Source organism: Gallinula chloropus, assembly GCF_964237585.1.
Source record: "Gallinula chloropus genome assembly, chromosome: 11".
Lineage (NCBI taxonomy): Eukaryota > Metazoa > Chordata > Aves > Gruiformes > Rallidae > Gallinula > Gallinula chloropus.
Window position 1 is genome coordinate 7,192,127 of NC_140096.1, and position 26,822 is coordinate 7,218,948.

Below are 26,822 nucleotides of genomic sequence, written 5' to 3' on the forward strand. Positions count from 1 at the left end.
TTCTGCAAGTTCAAGACCCGCATGCATTGTGCTTTGGGAATACGTTTGTTTTGAGTGCTGTCACAAATAGCATCTCTACCACTGTGCCAACTCAGGGAGAATTACATGGTGCTACCCACAAGTAATTCTTTTACAGCTTTCCACTGTGAGTTGAGCATCCTCCTCCCAAATATCCAGCTAAAAGGAGGAAAGGGGATAAAAGCCCAGAGTATCATGTCTAGTTGTTGCAAATCCACTTAACTCGTAATTGATGGTAGCCAAGGATGCAGCTTCCTGTGTCTCATATTAAGTCCACCCTGTTAGCAGCACAGAAATCGCTAGCCTTCTCAGGAAGGAGCTCAAATATCGACACACAGTGTCCAAATGACACCAGTCAGCACCAATGTGCCCAGACATCGATGCTACCAATGTGCAAAGACTGGGGGAACCCAACGCCCCTGGGTCATCAGGAGGCACCCCCACTGGATAAGAGAATGGTGAGGGCAAGGTGAAGACACCCTCTGCACCATCCATCAGGCACAGGGAGAGGTGCACTCTGGGTCCCACAAAATGGTGCAGCAGTGGCTGTTTGAATACCTGCTGCCCCAGTGATCCCAGAGCCCCAGCACCCACCTCCAACGTACCATCACGGGACCTACTGTCAGCACACACACCGCTATCAACCCCACGGTGAGGACTGTGCGTCCCTCAAACTGTTTTCTACTCAGAGCAAGGCTAGCAGGCATTTCCACCACCCCCTTTGCCCTTACTACCTCAGCACAGCCCGACAGGAGCAATAAAAACCTTCAGGCTATTTATCTTTATGCTCATTTTCCACGTTTCTGTCCAGAGAAGCAAAGCAAGACGATGCCGAGCAGCTGCTGCAGTTTGATCCTCACTAGTACACCCAGTCACGCATTCCCCACAATCGCCTTTAAATTAATCAGCACCTACAACTAGTTGAACTTCCCATTTAATGGGCAAGGTAAGGAGCTTTAGCCTGGCTCCAGCTACTCATTAAGTGAGGTTAAGAAAGCCTGGCTGGTGGCTGAAGTAAAACACCGCACTTGTGAACAGAGTAGCTGTTAAAACCACAGCAATAGGGATGTTCCCAGTCTGGGGCCAAGCTTTCAGTTTGCAGAGGGAATGCTGCTCCTCTCCCTCCTCTGTGCTGGCTGACAAAGCAGCTTGGACATAGGAACTGAACTCTGTTCAAGACATGATCCAGTGAGGCTGGAAGGAACTTCTGGGTTTTGTCATTTCTGCCCAAACTGCAATGAGATTCTTTTTCCTCCCTTATAATTTTTGTGATAAATTATTTCAAAGTCTTGGCTTAGGTATGAGGCAAAGATCTAAAATGGTGAGTGAGGAGGTAAACACAGTCTGCTTAGGCACCTTTAGTCCAAGAAAATGCTGATACAGACATCAAACCCAGGAAACAACCAGAACTGCTTTAGTCAAGCTACAAAAATGAAAAGCAATTATCAAAACCAGCAGAAAAACCCAGGAAAGGCTGACCCAAGAAAGCTTGCGTTTGCAGAGCATCCACACAGAGACAGGAATATTGCCACAGCCTCCTCAGGATTTCTCAGGGGTTCCTCAGTGTCACAAACCAAACCCAGCTAGGACAGGGACATCTGCAAGAGGGGACAGCCCTTCTGCAGAGCCGAATGCACACAGGTCACTAACTCCATGCTAGAGATGAGTAAAAATAAATAAAAGGTAGCTCTTGGGGATGCTGTGACCTTTGCTGTTACAGGAGGGTTTATTCTAAGAGACAGAAGCATTTAAATAACGGGGTAACAGTTTCCCCTCCAAAACTGCATTTCTTGCTATATCAGACATTGCTGACTCTTAAATTATAGTTTGTCATACAGTAGATTTTCCAGTCCTTGCTCCACAGGAGCTAGCTGAGACAGTGATATCATTCCCAAGGAAAAGCCACAAACGCTTAAGTGAGCTGCAGTCAGATTTGATTAAAAACAACACAAGAATTTAGAGTTACAAAGACTGAAACTTTCCACAGCCAGCTGGCCTGCAGGGAAGAAAGAAATAGGGGGTGGGGGGGAAAGTCATCAAGGCTTAGTTTGTGCACCCTCTTGTGCAGTAGCTGATTTGACTCAGCCATGCTGGCATTTGGGATGCGAATGCTCAAAGGGTGGCACTAGTAGAATGGGCTCTGCAGAGAATAGATATAAAAGCCCGACTGTTGAAGAGCCTCATTCGTGCACCGGTGAGACCCAAGTCCAAACTGAAGCATCTAGTAATAACAGGGCAAACAAAGAGCAGCCAAGAGAGACTGGAGCTGCGACAAGAGAGCGGGGCATGGAGTAACAAGGCTCTGCAGTGAGAAATAAGCTGAAACAAAAGGCTGGTTTGGGAAAGCTTTGGCAGCAGGAATAACAGGACACATTTACACAGATTTCTTCCAAATGGCCAGCTAACTGCTGCTGCTTGTAAAGCTGTGCACACATTGTGTTCCGTGTTCCCCGTTAATCCGCAGCTGATTAAGATCCACCCTGTGCGTGCGTGAAGAGGCCTCTAGCAAACAGAAGGGGGAACGATGCTTAATAACAGCACATCCCAATGCTTAGTAACAGCACAGCCCTTGGGCGAGTTGAACTCACAAATACCTGCCCAACCAGGAGCACGAGAGACAAAAATGGTCCTTCTGAGGCTGCGAAAAGGAGCCTCTGTGCGCAACGCAACTACTTCTCTGCTGTGACATGATACATCCTTCTCTGCAGAGGTGACAACTGAGGAACCTTGCTGGTTCTGCCCTTTGTCATAGAAGGCCCTGAATGCACTAGCACATCAGACTGAGGTCAGGGTTGGTGGAAGCCTTCCACAGACTTCAGCGAGCTGTGGATGAGGCTCTGCAGCTGGACAGGTATCCCAGACTGAGAGATTAATCCATAAGCTATATAGAAAAGGATGAGTTCAAGGCACTGCCCAGCCCCCCCATGCTATACTTCAGGATTTTGAATATTTCTTTGAGGTTACACAGTGATGTAAATGACAGGTTTACTCAGAATGACACCACTTGCGCTGACCAACTCTTCTTTGCACTCCAGCAGGAAGCCCAGAGCACAAGGAGCAGTGCTGAGCTGTGAGGCATAACCTGAATCACTGCAGGGGTCTGGAGGGAGAAAATTTCCTCCCACTTTTGTAGATGCAACTGTATCGCCCAGGGAACATTTCCAGCTAAAGCAAGAAGAGCCAGCCAGGGCCAGGGAAAAACGAAGGACATGGTAGTTAATGGTCTCATTTGGTGTGGCAAATCCTCTGAAATCCACTGGCAATTTAGGAACATAATCCCCCTCACTTTTATTAGTGACATACTTCAGTCTTCCACACAAATCGGAGACTACAAGTTTCCCTATTACCACAAACTTATATACAGTGAATTTTCTCAAAATAGGATCATTCGTCTAACTGCCTAGTAGGGACAACTTTGCCCCTGAACAGAGTGAGGATTAAGGTGTGAAATTCCTATTAGGGCAAGGGGATTAGGCTGTCACATTTACATAAGGATTGGATGCAGAGGATCAGTTCATCGGTCTGCATACAGCCTCAGTCAGGGGCTAATAGCTGATGTTTCAGAAGGGACATCCTTCTTCACAAATGCACTTTACCTCTTCTTGAGTGATGCTGCTTGGAGAAGCCAATTCCTTCTTGATTCCTTCAGTGACCACTCTAAAACCTAAAGCATGAGCTACAGGCTTGCCCCACTGGTTGTCTTGATACATTTACATCTCAAGTAGCAAATTGGAAAGTAATTGATGAGAAAACCTGTTAAATTTGGAATCAGTGAAATCTGTGTAAATTCCACCCCCTCTAAATATCTGGGAAGCACCAGCTCAGGGATGAAAATGGTGCCCGAGTGCTGGGTCAGAGTGACAAAATGTTTTCAGATCAGAACAGAGACTGTGTTAAGAACCACACATTTGAATGAAATAAATACCACTTGGGCTGCTGTCTCTTCATTGAAAATGTTCATGTTACAAAGCCCTGTGCAGGCATGTGGGTGGTTAGGGTCCAAAACCCCAGAGCATCTCCTGTAACACCTACTATGACAGCTCATGAATGCAAGACACTGAAATTTGGAGTCCTCATTTTCACAATCAGATCAGAAGATCACTCCAACTTAGTCTGTTCCCTCAGCATCTCTGCATGCTACACTTAGCACTGGGTTAGGCAGGTATGTTTCTGCTTCAGTTCATGTCCTCAATCTTCCTTGACTTTAGTCCTGAGAACAGAGCAGCCCAAACTCCCCTAAGGTAGTTTTATTTCTTGGTGCCTTGAGGCTTTTGATCAGGGAAGAAAACGCACAAACCAAGAGCACTTTCTGGTCTTGGGTTTGGTATATTCATATATCACTTCATCCACATTAGAGTGCAGACCCCACCAATGCTGGCTCATGCTGGAGCAGCCCTGCTACTCCAAGGTGTAGCCAGTAGAAATCAGCTGAAACACCAAAAAACTTAGGATGACACAGACTCCATAGGAGCAACGAGACACCAGGAGTTCAAAAAACCACAGCTTGTGCCCAGATCATTGAATCTTAGCGTTTCACTTCAGTTATTTGCTGGTTTTACCTTGCACAAAGTCTGAGCAGCAGTGTCTCCTTCTGAGGTGACGTCATTAATAGGTAGGTCACCCACAGACCTGACCCGCGCAGCAGATGATTATGACCAAGAATGAACACACGGTCATACATCAAATTAAGGAGCAATGGTTTGTAAACCCAAGCCCCAGTCTCACATGTTGCTTTTATGTAAGACCTGCCAAGAACCTGCCCGAATCAGAAGCGGAAATCCCACCTTTTCATTTTTTTCCCCAGCATTTCAGAAATAACCAGCCACTTCTGGCACACACTGTCACTTCCCTGGCTCAGGGAGAAAAAGGTGGATGTTAAAGAAGCCATAAATAGAATCTGCCGGTGCTCCCTTTTCTATTATATTGACTTTGATTCAGCTCCCTGCAATTAAGAGGAACAAGAGGAAGACAAATAAAATTATCCCAGCTGTTTGTGGCCGACAGACCTGGCCTCCCAGCTGAGAGCTCTTTGTGCTGCTGAGAGCGTCACCAAGCAACCAGCCCTTGCAGCTGCCAGAATACAAAAAAGAAGTGAAAGCATGACTTATGGAAAAGAAGCACATGTGAAGGGGATAAAGGTTGGGACTGAATCAATCTCTGCTTTGTCTTCTGCCTAAATATGGCACCAGATACAAGAGGAGATCACCCCCAGTGGATCTCACCCGCTGAGGGGGCAGAACCTGGATATTTATTTCATTTTAGAAGGCAGACCCTTGGAGCACTAAACCCAGGTATCCTGTATGTGATAGCTGAATGTCATGAAAAGACGACGGTTGAGTCTGTTATGATGCTATTGAAAGTCAGTATTCCTCATCAGCCTTAGCTGGTGGTCCAATAAGAAGCAGAAGGTGGCCCACAACACAGCTGCCAGAATGACTCTATTGTCCCAGTTGTAAGTCAAACCCACATACAAGTCAAGTGGAGGTGAAAAAAAAGATTGTCCGATAATTGAAACAACATGGCAAGGAAAGCAAAGCAAGCAGGCAAATCCCCATGTGCACAAGCAGGAGATGAATCAAATGGGAGGGGAAAAAAATGGAGTATTCAAAATGATTAGTACAGCAAGGTTAGCTGTCAGAAAACGGTTAGAAATGGGGAGCAGACATTCTTCCTACAGAATCTAGGCAGTCCTTTCAAGAAAAAGGGGTTGAGAAACCTGACCAATATCAGCCCTCCAGCTCTCAGCAGTACCAATAATTGAGTCATCTTACAAATGAGTCATTTTCCATTTTACCAAAAATCATCCAGCTGAGACAAAGGTACATGAAAAATTTTCAAACTCAAACATTAAAGACAAATTGACAAACCCATTTCAACCTCCCTATGAGTTTAAACATGTCAAAGCATACCCATCTGAAAGCACCAAACTCATCTCCTCAACCCAGGTCACATGCTGCAGCTGAATCCGGGACTGATGCCCAGATCCCCCAGACCTGCTCTTGCTGCTGGAATATCTGAAGCACACTGCCTCTCATTTGTGGTGCAAGATACTTCCTGCAGCAACCATCATGTCCTGGTTTTAAAAGGAAGAAAGCCTTCTGTGTTCTATGCATAGAGGAAAAAAACAAGTTTTGGTTTTTGGTTTTCATTGGTACTAAACACCATGAGACCTGTAAGGCAGCGCTCAGTGCATCCAGTTTTGACCCCACTTGATTTTTCCTTGTTTACTATCCATTTTACACCAAACCAAACACTTAGCACATGAAACTGGAAACAGCCCAAACAATGGATGTCAGGATAAGATGGCATTTCCTCCAGCATCTTATTTTCTGGAAGAAAAAGCCTTCTGCAGAAACAGTGTATGGAGCAGTTCTGCTCCGTTTGGTGCTAAACCAGCACCTGCTGCCAAGAGCAGCGCAAAACTCTACGAAGACTCGTGATATGTATAAAAACTCAGGGATAAGCAGACATTTCAAAAGCTGCTCTCCATTTTTAAATGGCAAGAAATGCCAAGACTGCAAAGATCTCTGTTGCTTTACAGTGCTAAAAATAGCATTTGCCAACAACTCTGTTGAGACTCCTACAGAAAATTCAGCCAGCCTTATGGCTTTCATTTTGATTGTGAATCGTAGGCAGAGCTTTGCAAAGCTCTGTGACTAGGGTTGTCTAAAATGAAGGAAATCCCTGGTACCCATTTACTCTCAAAGTATTAAAATTCACCAGAAGCAAAAAGATGCCTCAATTTTCAGCTGGTATTAAGAGATGTAAATTCTTGTTTCTAATCCATTATGAAGGACTTTCAAGTAGGCAAGAATAACATTCTTAGCTCCTAACGTTGGCTATCTCACTCGACTCTGTGATACACTTAATTTACATGTAATCCTGCCGCCTGCCAGAAGTTGATAAGGTTCCTGATATGTGCACATTTGAGAAAGAAGTTTAGTCCTCTTATTGCCTTTCAGGAGAGCTGAGCTTCATGATGGAAGGCTGCTCAGGTTTAAGGTTTCAAACAGATTTTGGCTTCTGTGCAAATGCTTCTCAGCATTAGTCCCCCAAATAATTTGTCTCCTAGGTTTTAAACTCTTGACAAAGTTGAAAGGGCTGCACCACCTTTTTGCTTGTTTCCATTACTAAAATATTTTGCAGGGACTTATAACTACAAGCTGGTATGGAAAAAGGGTGAAGTGTGTAATTTTTCTTTCCACTCCAGTGACACTGTTTTGTAGACATAAAGACAACGCAGAAGTTAGATGTATCAAAGCGGTTGACAGAAGTTACAAATCCTAAGTGACTATACAACCCACCTGACTGAAGAATGGCCAGATACACACATTATGAGCAAGACACTTCAAGCACTTTATTTTGTACCCCTAATGTAAAGAGTAGGATCATTTTCGACAAAACCAGTTCAAATGTTCCACCACGCAGTGGGGTGACGTGTGTCACCTCTCAATAGAAAGTTAGGGTATTCCCCCACCTCTAGAGCTACAGCTATAGCTTCTCTTAACAGATTTGCACAACTAGATACCCTGGACCTCCAAAGGAGGTCACTTACTGGTTGTCCTGTCATCCCAATACAGCAGCCACAGGTGAACTCCCATTTTTGTTCTTGCAGGCACACAACCAAGACTTAGCAGCCATGGAGAACCACATAAGCCCGACTGCTTCAGTACTAAACACTCCATGGTATACACACCCTGATCACTTGTAACCTACTGTGAGTTTCACCAAAGCCCCAGTTATAACTTACAGCATTGACAAAAGAGTTCACGAGCCCCCAAAGATGGGACAGTTGCAGAGGGCTGCAGTGCTGCACAAGCACTGGAGAAACTTCTCATTTACTTCCCAATTCTGGAACACATTTGTAAATGTAGAGAGGTGTGAAGGAGTTTAAATGAAATACAGGAATGTTTTAAAAAGCTGGTCCCTTCTGTGTGACTTTTTAAAGCATATTTTATGCTTTGGCATGTTGTTTTGATTCTGCACTAAGATATTCTTTACTAGCCTGCCTCCTCCAGACCATTCATCTCAGCAGAATAGCTATTTTTAATTTACACAATAAATATAAGAGCAATTTTTACCAGTGTGTGCTGCTTTGCACTTATTGCCCATTATGGTGCCTGTTCATCTTGGTAAGTCTCTCACTTGCCTCCCAACTTTATTACAATAATCTTTCATAGTCTTCACCAAGTACTTCCACCCCCAGAACACTCAAGATGACAGTAAACACCACTTGTATCTTAATGCTTAATTTTTACTCTGATAAAAAATGTTTCTACACTGGTTTCTTCTTCTAAACTTGTTTCCCCTCTGTGTCAGTATTTTCCATTCTTATCACTACTTCAGGTCCCTTAAAAGGTTCTTGAAGGAGACTTTCCTCAATTTTTTGAAGTCCACTGGCTCTCCCCGTGGTGGTTTGACCTGTTAGGCAGCTAAAACCACCCCACAGCTGTTCATTTGGTCCCCTGCCTGCCAGTGAGATGGGGAAAGAATCAAAAAAAAGGTAAAACTCATGGACTGAGACAAAAGCAGACAGAAAAGGGAGAGAAAAATGATAACGATAAAAGAACATACAAAACAAGTGATGCACAGCACAATTGCTCATCACCGAGAACTGATGCTCAGCCAGTTCCTGAGCTGTGCCACCTCCCAGCCAGATTCCCCCCAGTTATATAGGGAACACGATATCATATGGCATGGAATATCTCTTTGGGCAGTTGGGTCAGCTGCCCTGGCTGTGTCCCCTCCCAGATTCTTGGGCACCTCCATCTTCTCGTTAGCAGGTCAGCACAAGAAGCTAAAAAGTCCTTGACTCCCTGGCAAAAACTAAAATATCAGTGTGTTACTGACATAATTATCCTAAATCCAAAGCACAGCCCAAAACCAGCTGCTAGGAAGATTAACTCTATCCCAGCTGAAACCGGAGCACTCCCCTATCCATTATTTTATTTGTTCTGTTATTCTATGTTAGTTTCCTAGCGTACTGCCACCACTAGACATGCAGGGGGAACAGGTACATCCACAGGTCACCAAACCAGCCCCTCTGTTCCTCTTTCAGCAGTGTTATGGGAGCAAGGAAGGGCACAAGAGATTATGTCAAGAGCACAGGGATACTGCTTGAAGAAATGCAGCTTTCACTGAAGCATGCACACACCACAAGACGCTTTTCTTAACCAATCACTCTTTCCTGTTCAGAGAACCCCAACAGAAGACAGCCAGCGGTAGCCATAAGCTGTTCTCCCAGTAGCACAGCCAGCATGGCTAGGTGTTTCATGTAGTGACTTGAACTGATCTGTCACCCCTGGGAAGTGATGTCCATGGCCAGGCAGCAGCAGGACTGGAGCCATGGGTCCTCTGCAGCCCCAGGGGACCAAGCACCAGATAAGCAGCACAGAGCAGATGGCGAGGGCAGGGAAGTGCAGGGAAGGAGCCTGGAGTCCTGCTCTCCCCTGATGCCCCGCAGGCTCCCTGGCTGCCTAATTATTCCTGTGGAGCCAATATAGCTCCTTGTGTTCATTGTACTCCAGATAACAGAGCTTGGACCTGCAGGATGGGACGGACAGACCTCTCACACCAATTCTGACTGAAGAAAATCCCCTGAAGAATCCTTCTAATGAACAGTGCATATTATCTCATCTCCCCATGTCTGGTTTCTGTCCATTTTGTTCTTAACTAAGCCACCCCATTTGGGAAAAATACAAATGAGTCAAAAGCAGGCTCTTACACCCACTCTTGTTGAAACATCCATGATCTAAAGAATCTCTCTGAAGCATCATGAGCCAATATGTATGAATTTACTATTTATTTTAGATTATGTAGATAATTTTAAAACTGCTCATGACAATGAGATTTGTGTTTATCTCAGAATAATTTAAAAGTAAGCAAAAAGATTTTCAAGGTGCATTTAGAGACTCCAGTAAAATGCTTTTGGTTTATTAGAGCAAGGGAAGAAAAAAACCAGTAACATGACTCGAGATTATAACTTCCAGAAACCCTGAGATCCTTTAATTAAAAGGAGTTTGGACTGCTTAGAGAACAAGTTGAGCTGCAGAGTTGAACGCTTAGGAAAACTTCTTTACCCAGATAGATGTGTTTGCCTACACTCCTACACACACTGCGAGCTGTTCAGCAGGAAACAAGAACTATGTCTATTAATTCAGAAAGACCCGGACGTACGTTCACAGGGGAGAGGGTGTATCACATGGCTCGGAGCAGTGAGTGCTCTGGCTATTAGCTTTGCCTATTTTTCCCTATTCAGGTTGAATTCAGAGCTAAGCAAATCTCCGGGAGCAGCCCTGCAATTCCAGCTCTGTACGCTAATCCATTTGCTGCAGCCTGCAAAGCCCTGAACACAAGCTGGAATAGCCCTCGGGTTTCACAGCTTGTCTTTGTGCTTCCCCACACACACAGGCCTCCCTTCAGCAGTTCTGTTCCCCTCAACTCCTTTAGATATACCTTTATTACACATATTTCTGTGCCGGTATCTTTTGTCATCTCTGGCAGACCTGAGGTGGATAGAAGCTGTGATCCTCTACACACAAGCAAAGCTGTTGCTCCTTCTCTTGCTGTCCCATGCAGAGACCTTTGAATAGCATTGGCATCAAATCCAGAGGGCAAGATGAGGCTTTTGACAACCTTTCACACTTAGTCTAGGCTCTTTGCAATGCTAATTCATTTCCTTAACACTTCAGCTCCATCAAGACACACATACCATGTACAAAAAAAGGAACAATCAGAACAATCACTAGTTCAGGTCCACGTGCAGTTTCAGGGACAAGAAGGGAGGAAAGGCCGTTGGGCTGAATAACTATCACAGTATTTCTAACCAGACCCTTAACTAGGCTGCATGCCTTTACCCATATCTACTGTAGGCTCTTCCTGAAGAAGGATGCAGGCACAAGCTGCAGTATAACTGACCTGCTACTGATCAGAAAGAACTTTGTGACCAAAGGCCTGTAAGAGCTGCGAAGATCTTCTCACTACAAGGACATCGCAGTTCTTAAGCATGTTCAGAGAAGGGCAACCAGGCTGGTGAAGGGGCTGGAGGGGCAAATCTTAGGAGGAGCAGCTGAGGGAGCTGGGGTTGTTTAGTCTGGAGAAGAGGCAGTTGAGGGGAGACCTGATGGTCTCTTCAGCCAGGTGAGAGATGATAGGACAAGGGGTAATGGCCTCAAGCTGCTCCAGGGCAGGTTCAGGTTAGATGTTAGGAAAAAAACCTTCACCAAAAGAGTTGTCAGAGCCTGGAACAGGCTGCCCTGCATGGGGGTTGAGTAACCGACCCTGGATGTGTTTAAAAGATGGGTAGATGAGATACTTAGGGATATGGTTTAGTAGAGGACAGGTATGGTTGGACTCAGTGATTTTAAAGGTCTTTTCCAACATGGTTATTCTGTGATTCTGTGAAGAGAAGGGAAGAAGTGGTTTCAGGCAAAACATACAACAAGGTGCAGACTATGGCACCAACAACCATCAGATTCAAGGCACCTCATGCGGGGTGAATGCCCAGAAGTATTCATGCAGCCCATGCACTGCTGCAGTAGGGAGATGTGAGCAAACATACTACACATGTCACAGCGTAAAACAAAGTACTCTGGTGCCCCAGAATAAACAAGGCCTTTCCCCATTACAAACAAGAAAATTACACTTACTTGACAATTCTATGAGATCAAAAATAGTAAGATATTAACTAGATGCCATGTATTGAGGTAGAAGTTTGCTCAGAATATTCAGCATAACCTGCTCTCTCCTTGGAGCAGGAGGGACTCCCATTCACACCACTAGGATTTCTGTTTGAGCACCAAAAAGGAACCTACTTTCACATGGCAACACAACCCAGGAACGGAAAAAACCCAAGGTTTTCTTGGCCTGTCTCAGCTTCTGATATCCAGCCTAATTTCCTTTGCTCATTTTCAGCCCATTTATTCCTAGATAAACCCTCTGGCACTACAGTGAATAATCATCTTCTCTCCTGGGATACAGAGTGAAAAGGGAACGCGTCACTCTATGACAGAAAGAGCTGCCAAAATAGAGATGCTAGGGACAGCTGAATTTTTAGCATACGTCTCTTTTGGGGTGTGAATAGCACCAGGATTCAGTAATAGGGGCCATGTACTTCTAGGTCACCAGGTCAGATCTGACTGCATCTTTCAATAATTTTGACAGCCTGCCATCTGTGACACGAGTAGCAGGTGTTCGTGTGGATCATGGTAGTACACATCTACTGGCAAGGCTTGTGTTTCTAGAAGATCAGCAATTTTCAGCAAGCAGCAGTTCAACTCTGGAGCCTGATGCTGAACTCAGAGCCTCACTGCTTTAAGAGGACAATAGATTGACTGCAGATTTAGCCAGTATTTGCAGAACAACAACGTGGCAATAAATACACCGCACTGAAGCCCCACTGGGTAGCAGGCAGGAGCATGACACCTCCTCCAGAAACTGGGGCAAAGCAATGACAAAGCATCTGCCAAAGTTTGCATGATGATGGGCACCTCCACTAGTCCCCTTGCTCCACACATGACTGGAAACTGCACCGATGGTGACCAGGTCAGTCTCAATGCTCACAGGACAGATTTGATCAAGACTTTAGCTGCTGAGGTCCAACTACTTCTGCTTTAGCAAGTACAGGAATTAGGATTCACAGTGTTCCAGACAGGTCCCTTTCCACCCAGATTCTGTGGTCCACAGACCTAAGCAAAGAGAAATTAATAAGCACAAAGTTTCTGAATAACATCTCAAAGTCTACTGAATATTTTATTGTAAGTACTTAGATACACATTCATGGAAGCTTGGCTTATTCATTCTAGCGAATGATAACATCCTTGAGGGATACCTGCAGACTAATTGGTTTTGTCTGTGTTAGTGTCTAGTCATTGCATGAATCAGGCAAGGCTGAATTCCAGCCCAGACTAAGAGCTCCCTAAAGATAGAGAACTAGGCTGTCTTGTCTGGCGGCGTAAGTGATTTGGGTTCAGAAGTTCTTCAGCCCATACATTATTACTGCACTTCCTTGCATGACACATGGTTGCTAGAGAGAGAAATAATCTCATGCAAACACCCTAAATCAGAGTAGTTTGCAAAAGCAATGAGCAGGAGTGAAGCTGGGAGTTAATCCTCACCCAGAGCAGTCTGTTGGGGGAGGCAGTTATGGGCACACATGCTGCAGGCACAATTCCTCTGCTCCGCTTGCTGTCCAGACCTGCCCTCTTGGTATCAAAATGGGAGATTTATGCAAGGCCTGCCAAACCTCAGCAGTTAACAACAAGCACTGAGAAAAAGATGCAAAATGGGTACAGTTTTATCGCTACAGCTTGATGCAGCAGGGAGGGGAGATGGGACTTGCCTCTCCTCTACCAGAGCAGCTACAGAGCCTTTCGCAGGAGGCAGGACACAAAGCACACTTGCACCCATCTCCTCCTCCTTTGCTTTGGGGCTGAATCCCAGCTCTACACAAGTGCAGTGTCCAAGAGGGCAGTCAGTTTTGAAGTCTCAGAAGGATGAGAAGTTTCTGACATCATACCCCTCAACATGTGTAATAACACAAATCAATTTGCTTGCCTTGTAACCTTGAACCTCATGCCTCAGGGTGTAAGATAACTGTCTCCAGGGCTCTAGAGGGAATATTTTCCCTCTGATCTTTCACCAATGCAGATGTTACCGGGTACACCAAGGAGGTATTCACCTTCTTGAGCATCAATTACAGATTACAGCCATTGAGGGAATTTGTATATTTTGGTACAAACCTTGTTCTATGTGACCTTAACACAATTTCATCTGTATAATCAATAGAGATACCCAATCCTGGCAGTGTTTAGTCCTCTGCTAGCATTGACATATGAGCAAATAAATTTTTATTAGTTTGTTTCTACGTACCAGCTTAAAATCAGCACAGCAGCTCAAAATTCTGTTGTTTTTTTCCCCAGTGCAGCTTGTCAGGATGCATCTAAGATAGCTTTTTACTAGTAGTGTAATAGAAGGGCTGCTTCGTCAACTACTGCATTGGCTTTGATCCCAGTCCCAACCTTTAACCAGTTGTGAGCTTAGTCATGCTGCTTCTCCCTCTGCTGCTGCTGCCCTTGCTTGGTGCAAGACACCCAAAATGAAATGGCAACAACTTCTCTGGACAGGAGAGGTGGGCTGGACTCCTAGGCATTTGCATCAGCTTTGCAACCAGAAGGATGAACTTCACTCATCACCTGCCACATGAAATCCCTATCAAAGCAAAGACTGCTGGAGGGGACCATTTTATTAAGACTATGAATTCTTCTGGGAGCAGAGTCACAAATGCCCTGACATATGAAAATTTATATAATTTCATCAGATAAGACAGCTAACACTCAGATGGAACAGAAGCACTTTGTCTGGGCTAGGTAAAAGCCAATGAATAGCACATGCATGACTTCTCCCTGTGCTCAGAGATTTCAGAGTCCAGAAGAGGTCATTGCATACTGTTATGGCTAAAAACATTCTCAGTTCCCTGCTTGTTGATCAGAATATCTGTATTTATGTAGAACTGAAGCTCTGCCCTCTCTGAACTGCATCTTATTCTGCTTGTTTGGTAACACTAATTGCAGGGTCACATAATGGAGTATTTAAGACATTAAAACTTCAGCTGGAGAAAAAGCAGAAGGAATTCTGAACTGCAGAAAAGATCTTACCACTAAAGTACAACAGAACATGTCCAGTGGAATTCTGGTCACCCCAGAGTATCAGCCACTCAAACACAAAAAAAGGGACTGACTTACTACATCTCTTCATACCCTTGCTGAACAACTCTCAGGCTTTGGCAAACAGGATGGTGCAGAAGAAGATCAGTATGCACAGTAGAGGTTAGCTTTTGCACATCACTTCTTAAAGCAGGAATGAACACAGACACCACTTGCAAAGCAAGATGCAGAAAAGTAGAAGGCAGGCACCAGGTTGTCAGGGATGAAACAGCCTCCTCTTTTCCAGAAAAACACCTATTTACTCTGCACCCTGTTGAGCAAGAGGCTCCGGCACAGACAGGACAGCAAATCTACACAATATGGGCAAAGTCTAGTTCAGACTATTGCATTCAAAATGTTTGAATACAACTTCATCCACAGCCTCAAATTGTGTTTTCTAATTTGGTATATTAATGACTGGAGGCAGAAAAATGTCATCACATGTTTATGAAGTAGACAGCAGTCCCAGGAATCCAGGCTTATTTGTGACATCAGATATATCTAAGAACTTAAAAAAAAAATAGAGAATCTACCAAAACAACTGTTTTCCAACACAATCCCCAGAACAGACCAGATTCAATCCTATGTATGTATTATTATTATATACATTATTCATCTCAAAAAAACAGTTGTAGTCATGAAACCAAGTGCCAGATTTGATTTACTGTAGTATGTGCTTACTGTGCTGAATTCTGTGACCATTTCCTATATGGCCAGGGAACTTCAAGTGTTAAAGCTCTATTGTGATTCTCTGTGGTCAACAGTTTGAAACCCCTTTTGAGTTCAGGGGTGTCCATCAAGAGATGATGCTGTGCTCCAAGGAGGGAAGGAGCTGGAGTACAGACAGACAAAGCAGAAGGCATTAGAAATAAGGGTGCAAGTTAAATAAACTACTTAAACACAAGATGCTAATTTAGCAGTTCCGAAAGGGCAGCATTTCTACAGACAACCCAAGATGTAAAAAGAAACAGTTTCCTTAAAAAAACCCCATCCTTGCTGTTGTTCTGAGCATTACATTTATTCAAACACACCCCATCCAGCTCCCAATTAACCGCTTTCTCACTCCAAATGCAGCAGGTCTGCAGCACAGAGAAATGTAATTATTTACCCAGCACTATCATTGCCGCTACCGCCTGCACTTCTAAAGCATCTTGATTACTCTACTGATGAGCACCATAGAAATGCCTATAAATAAAATAATCATCTCCCCTCATTAAATTACAGCTCGTGGACTGAGGAAGGATGATTTTCCTTTGTACGTTCCTTTTGTAAATTTTTATCATTTCACAACAGAGGGAGTAATGTGCCTCTGATGACACTCCAAGAGACAGACTGTCAGGATTCTTGTCAGTATTTCAGCTTTGAGCAGCTTGCTGTTTTGCATGAATATTTTCTCCTGAAAATAAAGTACTGTTTGTCAGAATTAGGCATTCAGGAATCTCTTTCTAATGTCAGAATCAGGCATGCAAAACCCTCTAATATCATGTCAGAAGGTCAGATTTTATGGAGCAGTATGTCATGGAAACCCTAACAGCAAACACTACGCCCACGGTAGAAGCTTCTAGCTCTAGCTTAGACACAAAGAACATACAGAGGTGACAAATTTCAAATAAACTTGGATTTTTAAAAACCCACAACATTGATGGAAACCTTCCCATGAAAGCAAAGCCTTGGTGAACCAGATTTGCTCTTCAGGAAGCTTCGATAGTAATTGATGCCACCAACAACTATTAAGCATTCAATTACCATCAAATGACTTTTCGGTACCCGCAGCACTACGTGTACAGTGGCAAACAGTGAAACTCCCAACGGCATCTCTAACACACAATGAATATCACTCTTCATAAAATGGTGAACCATAAAGCCAGCCAAACAAGTGAAATGTGGTATCTTTACTCGGACTACTGAAATCACATTTCTGCAACAAAGCTTGATGGTGAAGTTGTTAGGTTGCCCCACTCAAAACAGACCTAACACAGGCACCAGTCACTGTACAGCTGTCAGAGCCTGACACAAGGAAAATGAGTTTGACTTGTATTTTTTTGATTCAAGAACAACCTTGTTTGGTTTGGTGTCTGCTATGGACAACAGTTTACAGTAGGAATTGCTAACTTACATAGATCTTTGTGGTCCTTGTTCAGCCATAGCTCCATGCAAGGCAGCCACTCCAACAGCAGATTACAGTCTACCCTACTACAGCACTACTCTAGGCTTGGAGTAACTTCTGCATGTTGAGAGCAAACATCATCCCCCAGATCCTCTCTGAGGAATTAACACTGCTCCAGTCACCAGGCCACAAGCTCAGTTCAGTTTATGGGCTGGTTCAGTCTTGCTCTCAGGTCAAATGCAGAGGCGTTTTGCAGGTGCAGACTGAGTTCCTTATTTACAACCGGGAGCAACAGGACTGTGTCAGCATGAGTAGGCAACGGCTTTCAGGCCAGATCCATCTATTACACCCTCTGGAAAGCTGCTGCGATTCAAAATGCACGGTCCTGTGCCCATATATGATTTCCTGAATGAGGATGGATTATTTGGCTCTCCTTTCTCTTCCCTCAACCACTTCCAAGGTTTCCAGTACCTCACTCCCTGTATCACTGCTTATTTACAGCATGCTATTATATATCTGGACAGCCCAGCTAGAAAGTCACCCACTCATCTCATCTTACAAAGAAAAATTGTTGGGCTGAGACAAAAGGAAAGACAAGCTTTGAAGGCAGGTGGTATTTTTGTATATCTGAAGTTCGAAGCAGCCAACTTGAACAGCAACTAACTAACATGCAGGATACAGAGGTTGGGACACGGGAAGAATATCAGACAGGCTAGTGACATGCTACTTTCAGCGCTCAGACACTGCACCTGGACAGTGCAGGACACACTATGAGGCTATATTTGGGGGTAGAAGGATGAACATTTTCATGTTTAAAGTCTACATGTTAGTTGGATGCATTGCCTAGGGCTGGCACAGTATTTCAAGAACCGGCATCTGAATAATTTTCTCCAGAGATAGGAAAGAGTGAGTTTAAAGCAATCAATTGCCAGAACAGCCAGCATCCAACCCCCACTCGAGCTGTGCTGCCTCACTCCAAAATCTGGAGCAAGAAAAACAGTGACAAAAATAAGATCATCCCTCAGTTACAAAAGACACACAAAACTTAAATCAAGCTCAGAATTTTCCTTGAAGACTCCAGCTTTTCCCAGTCCCCAAAGTTATCATCCACATTCCTTTAAGGGTTTTCATGGATACAGCAATATGAAATGGCTTATTGCTGCGCAGCTGCTAACAAGAGACAGATGTTTCTTTCAGTTCCAGGAAAATGTCAACATGAAGCACGTTATGAGGACCCACCAAATATTTTTGACCCAAAACCCTTTCTGCACGTTACCTCTTCATGCATTTAGTCAAGAAATAGCAACATGGTTCCATGCTTTTCCTGCTCATTACTGAGCTAGACAGAAGAGCACACGTGGATCAGTTATTTTATCTCAGCAATCAAGACAAGTCAAGAAACATATTTTCTCTTTGTGAATCCAAAGCTCAACAGTTCTTGCAATTACTTCAGAGCCAAATCAACTAGTGAGTGTCAGCCGAACTCCCCATGTTATTTATTTAGCTAGTCCAGCAGACACGCACTGCACGCTGGCGTGCAGGACGGAGCATCTGTTTCCCTCAGACTGTTGGCTACATTCTTCACTTGATATTAATATCAGTGAAAATTTAGTAACTTAACCACTGGCATGAGAAATCTGACTTCTAAGAGAACAGATGGCAGCGATCATCTCAGGTTAATTTTAGGCTTCAAAAAAATTGTTCTGAGTCAGCAAAGCCTCAAGAGAAAGGAAAAGACACAACATCTGTAAAATCTCCTACCTGTTTCCCATCCAAGGTATACAGCTTTTTGACCACTCCTGTCTCCAGTTTTATAGCTTCGGTGATGTCGGTGAGAACTTGCTCAAACGAATGGGCAGTCTTCTTGTTCAAGAGCACACGGACTGCCTTCCGGGGCTTCACCCCGCTGCGGATGATGGTTACCAGTTTGGGACGCACAAAATCTTTGTTCTCCTTCGCCTGGGCGCTGTTGCTGCTGGCCAGAGACTGAGGTGCTTTCTGGTTGGCAGATGTCTTCACGTTGACGGACCAGTTGGGATTGACATTCTTGGTGTATTCCACCTTCTTGAAGAAGTTGTCAGATGAGCAGACGTAACTCTCTCCTTTTGAAAGAAAGGAACACCAGCTTAATTCTACTGCTGTTACTGTAAGACTGCTGAAAAGCAGACGCTATACAGCCTTCCCATTAATCACATAAACCATTAATCCTTGTTTTCATCAGCACTTCCATGAAAATGTGCCATTATGGTTTTTCTTAATTTAATTTTATATTTATATGTTTAAAATATGACTATTATTTCCCCAAAGTAAGCAAGTCAGCCACAGCATGTATCAGCAAATACATACAACCACTCAGTCGCATGAACCAGGGGTTAAAAAAGGTGGTGAGTTATATAGGTATTTAGGTATCTGAAGATGCAATCAAGCTGTCTAAAAGCTCCTCAACACCGAATTCATTTGATTGCCTGAATTATTTTCTAAATTTGCTACCTTCCTCTGCATCTTCTCAGGCCTAGTTACTACTTCAGTCTGTCATCCCCTGCCAAGAGGATATCAACATTCATCCACAAAGTACCTTTTTGTGTCATACCTGAAAAATAATGAAAACCTGGTACCAAATAACCTCTACCAAAAGCCGCCTTGATAAATCTAGCAGGGATAATAAGTATGCATTCTTTTAGTGCCAACAGTTTATTAGAGGACAGACCTAATGGCAGTTGAGATAAAACACTATACCAAATACCACTGCCTGCTTCTATATGGTTGGTGCCAACCAAAAATACATTAAATCCAAATTTAGACATGGTAGTGAAGGGTTACACAGTCCTGTTAGTGATTCACAAATAAAAACACCCTTCCCCATTCCATCCAAAATTAGTTTCAAGCTTTGTATGTAACTTAACAGATCCTAGCTCTCAACTGTTTTAAGAGTACCTTAAAGGATTTGTAGGACCTTCTTTTGTCCTGCAAATCTGATGGATGGTAGAAGAGTTATTACTAGAATGAGACTGTAAAACAGTCTCCCTAAGGGAATGTCGCTGTCTAGTCTGAAATGACTCAGGCTGCTGAGCACTTGAGGATGCACTGAAAAAAAGTCAGTCACTGCTAGAGGAAGAAGCTTTTGTCTAGCCATTAGATGAAATTTTAATAGGAACTGAAGGCATAGCATGGGCACCTGGAGGTTCTCACAGAGTTTCTCTCTTTTATTGGGCTGGTCTCACAGAATGAAGCACTTAAAATATTGCAATAGGTTTGAATATATATAGATTTAACTATTTTGTGTAAGAAAACAAACCCTTTCTTCATATAAAGAGACTGACTAAATTTTGTTATCCATTCCCCACTGCAAACTCCAGGGCCTGGACATCTTTGAAAAACCTATCCAACATCCTATCCTGACTTTCCAACATCTGAGCCTGGTTTTCCATTACAGGATGCCTAGGTCAGAATTTGATACCCAATTGGCAAAGGTATAAATAAGGATTTCCAAATAGCCCACTGATTTTCACAGAATTGCGCGGCTCTGACATGTAACTTGTAACACAGTATTGTGTTCATGTAGTGATCCTTCTGCTAAACTGCATTTTTGACAGAGGCACTGAGATGATCCCTTCATAGAATGTGTGGTGAGACCAGTAACAGGTAGACAATAAACAGAAGGCTGTGCAGTACTTATGTCCTCGTTACTGCCAAGTGTTTGACGTCACAAGCAGCCATAGAAAAGATGCAAGATGCCAACTTTTTTTGACCCCACCTTTGTAGCCAGTTTGCCAAAAAGTGGTATGTACTCATGGTGCTTACAGCACCAACTGCAGCTTTTCACCATCTCCCCTGGTGCATAAAATGACCAAAATAATTCATGAAGAGGAATGAGAGATTCATTTTTCCCTTCTGAAAACAGAATGGAAATACAGAAGAGAGCTAACAAGGGTCATGATGAGCCCTGTTGAATGGGCAATTTTATCAACTAGCATGACCCAAACTAACACAACAATCCCACCACAAGGTTCTGGTGGCTTGAATAAACAGTACAAGTCTTTGGTTGTGTATGCTGTCAGCAAACCCCCTCAATAAACTGAACATCTAGTACCCACAGCTGAAGCTCCTTAATTCTTACATTTCTTGAATGGGACTTAATAGAAGCATAAAGATACCCCACAGAGTACCATACATTATAAAACATTCCAACTGGAGGTACTGATAGCTTGCCAGAAGTATTGATTCTGATTAAGTGATAAACTGTGGTTTATTCATCTGCTTCAGCCAAGCAGCACCTGGTGAGGAGGGGGCCTGGGCTTCTCTCCAGTTTCACAACTGAGTGTGAAGTGCAGCAAGGGGCATTTGAGGTGCTCACAGGGAATCAGCCCTCCTAAGACCCTGACCTCCCAATCCCACATTCCCTGGGCAGCAGAGCATTTAAAGTACATCCAACACAACTGTAGCATTATCCTTCAAGACAAGGGATTTCTATGTTTAAACAAAACAAGGAATAAGTGATTTGAATCCTATTCTCATCCCCACTCCAAGGCCTCCCTGCATAAGCTACTCACCTCCCCTGCACCTCTGTTTCCCTACCTGAGAATCAGGAGTGGCCATATCTGCACTGAGGCATTGCAGTTTGACTTTCATCTGTTTACATAATACTTTGGGATAGAAGATGCCACAGTGAAAGGAAGCATATATTAACACCACCTTCTAGTGACAGGTGAGGCATTGGAGTGTATTTTCCATTAAGAAGTTCCATGTTTTAAAATGGAAGAGATTACCTGTCTGTTTGGCAGAGTACCATTGGAGTACCATTACTCTTTACACCAGCTGAATCATTTGAGATCCTTCACTGCACATCATAGCTGTCTGGTGTATTTAGGAAGGAATCTGCCCTTTCCCACTTTGTTTCATTTAACCCATACCCTAGAAACTATTTTTTTGAATTCTACAACTGAACAGACATTGGCTTGGAGTGACACTTTGGAATAGCAGCACTTCTCAGCATCTTTTCTGCAGTTAGAGCAGTATAGGTCCAGGGAAGAGAACTTTCCTTTCCTTCTTCCTTCACCTAAATATGTAAGCTGAAGCTTTAACTTAAAAGTCACTTCAAATGATGTCTTCCCAAACTCACGTTATGGCCCTCAAATAATAGCAAAATCATCATTCAAGTTCCTCAGTGAGGCACATCCCTTTCACCATCTGCCAGCCAAGAATACTCACTGTTTTACTTCCCACTGCTGAGTTTTACCCAGACCTTGAGGGGGTAGCAGGATTGGGCAAGCAGGAGATGAAGACGTGTGAACTTTCCACCTTTGGACACGTGCCCTGTGTCCAGAAGATCACAGAAGAGAAATCTTATGCTGAATAGCACTGTCATAGAAAGAGAAGTGACCTCTTGGTTTCTCTGCTACATCTGTGCTAAGCCAATAATCAGAAGTTGAGGTGTACAACTGTGCCAGTCAAAAATACAACTGACAGCCAGCATGGTTGCTGAAGATGTGCACAGCCTAACAGAAGGAAAGGGGAGAGAGTGAATATGCTATCTGAGCAAGAGCAAAGGAAACGATTCCAAGAAGTGTATTGCTCCGCAGCTCTAAGCACAAAAATCTGTGCACAAATATTTTTGGGAACACGTCTTTAGACAGCAAGCAGCTGTGTACACAGCAGAACTCCAGCTATAAGGTAGGATGAACAGCCACGTCATTACTTCCAAACAAAACCCCAAAGGAGAGCCCCAGATGCACACACTCATGCACGAGAGATGGGAAGGTCTTCTAAGGGTGGAAAGCATCACCATGACAAGATCCAATCTGCTGATGAAGACCACGTGATGGGTGTGACACCAACAGCACAAAGGACAATGTTTTTTGCCAGTATGAATGCCCTTTCCATGCTGCAAAGCCAAAGCCATGCAGGATGGTACACACTCATCATGCCAGCAAGCTCCAGGTGTCACAATTTCCATCATGCCACTGGACCAAGGCATTTATTTATTCCTCCTGTCCTACCTTTAGCAGTAGATGGACTGACTGTAGACCTTTGACCTTAAGTCCCACTCAGCACACTTGCATTTGAAGCCATGGCTTGCACCACACTGAATTTCATGCTGGCTACAAGTGCATTACACATTACTGTGCTACCAGTCTGATGGAAGTACAAGGTGATTATTTAGCTCCTAAAGAAAGGACGATCTCAGCAAAGATAAGGTTTGCCCTGGAGAAGGTTTCTTAGAGAAACTCTAAGCTCCAGATGAGCACTAATCCTTCAACCCTCTTACAGCAGCAACTTGTGACAATACTAAAAGTGACAGGCTGTGCTTTCAGAGCAAAGTTATCGTTTCTCAGCACGCACCAGCAAGTTTTCAAGTATAATGAACTGTGGGCAAAGTCTTGCAAGGAAAAAAATTGGGAAAGCTGGATTGAGGCCATTTTGAAAGTGCAAGTGCTAACAGTTATTCCAAAAACAGTCTCTGTGGGCTGCAGGCAATTATGTTGGTTGTTAGCTCTGCTGTCGCAACGTTGAGATTGAGCTACTGTGCCCAGCTTTCACGTTTCATGGGATTTACTATGACTTCAATAGGAATTAAGTGGACTTAACACCTCGCAGAGTTCATTACACATGGTGTTAAGAGTACACCTTCAGGTTCAAAGGCATGAACTTCCTGCTATGAGTTAAAAAGGGATCTGCCTCTGCCTCAAGACCTACTCCAGCATGACAAAATGAACTCTGGATGAGCTTCCTTCCTTTGACCCTTCCACAGGGAGCCTCCCCATGACAAAAGCACCTCTTGTTCTTTTGAAAAAGTGGAAGAAATGCACAATTACCAAACTGCCTTCAAAACCACATGATGCCAGAACCACGAGGATAAGTTTTCTTATATAGGATGCTTTTAGCCAAGCTGCCAGGACAACAGCCATAGAAAACACCACGGATTACCAAGACTTCAGCACTGGCCTACATGAATTTCAGTTATCTCAGCACACACTGGGTGGAGATTTCTCCACACTGCCTATAAACCCCTCAGCCCCAGCACACGCCAGGCTCCGTACAGCTTCAGGGTGGAGCCCCTTCTACAATTACTTTTAAACACTCCTGGACAAGATTTTGGAAAGTGATTCCCCTGAGCATGGCAGGATACAAAAAGCTTGGAAACACTTTGTGGAATATCTCACACAGCTCAAGAACATTTGCAGTAAAACCTCACTGAGCAAAACAAAATCCTGTTCAGCTTTTTTTAGCATTTAATCTGAGGCAAGAGGAAGTGTTAGACAAGTAGCCCAGTACAAGGTAAGGGCATAAAATCCACCCTGGGATAGGCCCTTTAACAAGTAGGGGGCTTTGCCCTGCTGAACCGCTCGAGTTCCCCGGGAGCTCTGAAGGGAGATGTCCACAGCTTTGATGAAGTGCTGAGTCTTCTAAATTTTGGTTTTAATCTGTGCTTCTGCCTTTGCTGACCACATCTAACTTGGAGGTGCCGTGGCTTCAGCAGCCAGGAGTCTTTGTGCCTTTCCCTAACCCTCAAGTTGGACCTCAGTGTCAATTACATTATGCCAAGAAACTGCTAGTGGGGCCAGATGGGAATACAGCAAAATTGTGGAATGATTAAAAAAAGTCTCTTTTGACCAACAAAAAAGCTCACTTATGGGACAATGGGGACAACAAATTGCAACCTGAGTTTGAAACATATGACAAAACCCAGCATTTCTTAAGCTATCATTACTGGAGAGGTCAATGCATAACATCAGCTTCCACCTTTATCCAGCTCTCCATTCAAAGAAAAAGAGCAGCCAGAGCTGAAACAGGGAGAATCTTCCATCTCATCACAATGGGTCTACAAGAACACAGAGGCAAAACAAACCAAGGACCAAGCCACCCTGTCCAGATGTCAAATGCAACAAGATTTTAGTGGAAATGTGAATGACAATGTGAGCTGCTCTACTATCAGCTTGAGCAAGGCTGGCAAAGATGGCACATGATTTTTTTTTTTAGCATCCTTTACACTCAGGTTCTTGCAGCACCTCCCACTCATTGCTGTTACACCAATAATCCATAAAGGCACTTTCATATACTGACTTCCTAAAACCTTGGTTACTAGAACCAATTATAATACGAAAGGGACTAAAGATCAGCTGGTGCTCTTTTCCAAGAGATTCACTTCCTGACTTAAACAGCTATGATGCGTAGTAGCACTTGAGTCTAACATCCACTCCTGACTCAGCCAAGAGTGGGAGGTGCTGTCCTCAGTTTACCTGCAGCCAGGATCTGCTGTAGCAGTGCAGTAATAAGATGCTGTACTGAATTAAACCAAGAGATATATATTGAATAATCATTCCTAATCAATAGCAGTGTGTGCATTATTTACAAATACTTTAAAACTAAATGTTGAAAATAGGGAGTCAAGATTAAGACAACTACAGTGATGAGAGACTGCCATTATGAATGAAAGGAGGGAGTAAAAAGTGATCACAGGTGGGTTTTGAGGGAAGGTCATTGGGAGACATGGACATAGACAGTTCCCTGGCACAGGGGGCAGTAGTGAAAAGAAGGCAGTGACAGGTGAGGAAGAACTCAGCAGGCAGCCAAAAGCACCAATGTAAGAACCCTGGTGGGCTTCTAAAGCGTGAAGCATCAGGGTTCAGTACAGGAAAGGACCAAGAGGCACAGCCAGGCAGGAGGGATGTGATCAAGAGACACTCTACTTGTTCCACCTTGGACAGACTGGGAAGTAAAACATCCATCCAGAACCTTGAAAGTGACCCTGAGTGCCAAGGAAAAAGAGAAAACCAAGTCTGGGTCTGGAGACCAAAAGGGTATTTCCAAGTCCCATTTAATCAGCAGCACAGCGAGTAGTTTCTGTTCACCCGACACGTCTGCCTCAAGGATGCTGGTGTTGTGCAGTATCATTCCCTGCCCTCCAGACGTACATTCAGACTACACCACACAAGCACATTTGTAAATCATGCAGAAGTAATAAAGTATTTAGAACGTGATGTGAAATACCAGTAATCCACCAGCTTTTACAATCAAACTCCTGAGGTGAGCCTCTCCAATGGCATCTTCTCCTAGGTTCTGCTTGTTTACTGGAAATCAGAATAAGTAGTCACATTATAGCAACTAGAACTGGTTTGGTTACCCCCAGTCTCCAACCAGAAAGCAGCAAACGTACACTGTGTGTGGATGCACTGTTCTTGTGTGTCACAGCACAATTACTCTGGAGTTCTGCTTTTCCACACGTGTACCTAGTGCACAGTTGCACAAACACCCAAGCTGACAGCAAAGCTTACCACAAGGCTGGTTACAACCATGGAATTAGAAATTAAAAGTAATGCCTTTCCCAGATGGCTTTTCTACAACAGATGCATAGGTCACCCCTAGAAACACGGGAATACTGTTATCATTAAACTGCAAAAGTAGTTCTGCATGCATTTATTGACATTTTCAGACACTGGATCCCTTTGTTTTCACTGTGCTCAGACTGTATTTTCCTAGCTGATGCTCCATTGAGGACACAGACACACAGACAATCCTATTTTTGTTTTAGTGCCACTTCTTCAGAGCTGCTCCCAGATACCATTTTGGCAGAACAAAGCCAGAGCCCAATTGCACCTCCTGCCTGTACCTCAGCCAGCAACAAATATTTCCAAGAACTGGGTACCTTCTTGCCAGCAGCAAAACCCAGCGTAAAGCAGGTACAACATCTAAACGTGTCTCAACTTCATTGACCAAAAGGAAGAAGAGTATAACAGGAGAATAAAGAACTGCATTTTCTCCTGTAGCATTATCCCTGAAGATTTACATAAAACCTCAGACAAGCAGGACTGAGAGCTGCCATAGAGAAAGGCCATGGCCATATTAAGAGATCAGAGTGAAACACGGCAGAATCTCTAAAATTAAGGGAGGCCACACCTCCATTTGACAGCTGTAACTGGGCTGAGAATAACTCCACCAGGACTGCATCATCTCTCTGACAGGCAGCAGTTTCTTCCCAGTAAAACTCCTCTATGGAA

At 43.8% G+C, this 26,822-nt stretch overlaps 1 protein-coding gene across 2 annotated transcripts in view; it reads right to left on the minus strand.

The window, feature by feature from the left end:
- The window catches only part of DCX (doublecortin), a gene marked incomplete at its 3' end in the record, with an annotated part of 66,761 nt that overhangs the window by 37,848 nt on the left and 2,091 nt on the right, over nt 1–26,822 (minus strand). For both annotated transcript variants that reach the window (XM_084269217.1, XM_084269216.1), the window contains exon 2: nt 18,589–18,929. In XM_084269217.1, the coding sequence (XP_084125343.1) occupies nt 18,589–18,929 (341 nt within the window). The remainder of the gene's footprint in view (nt 1–18,588; nt 18,930–26,822) is intronic.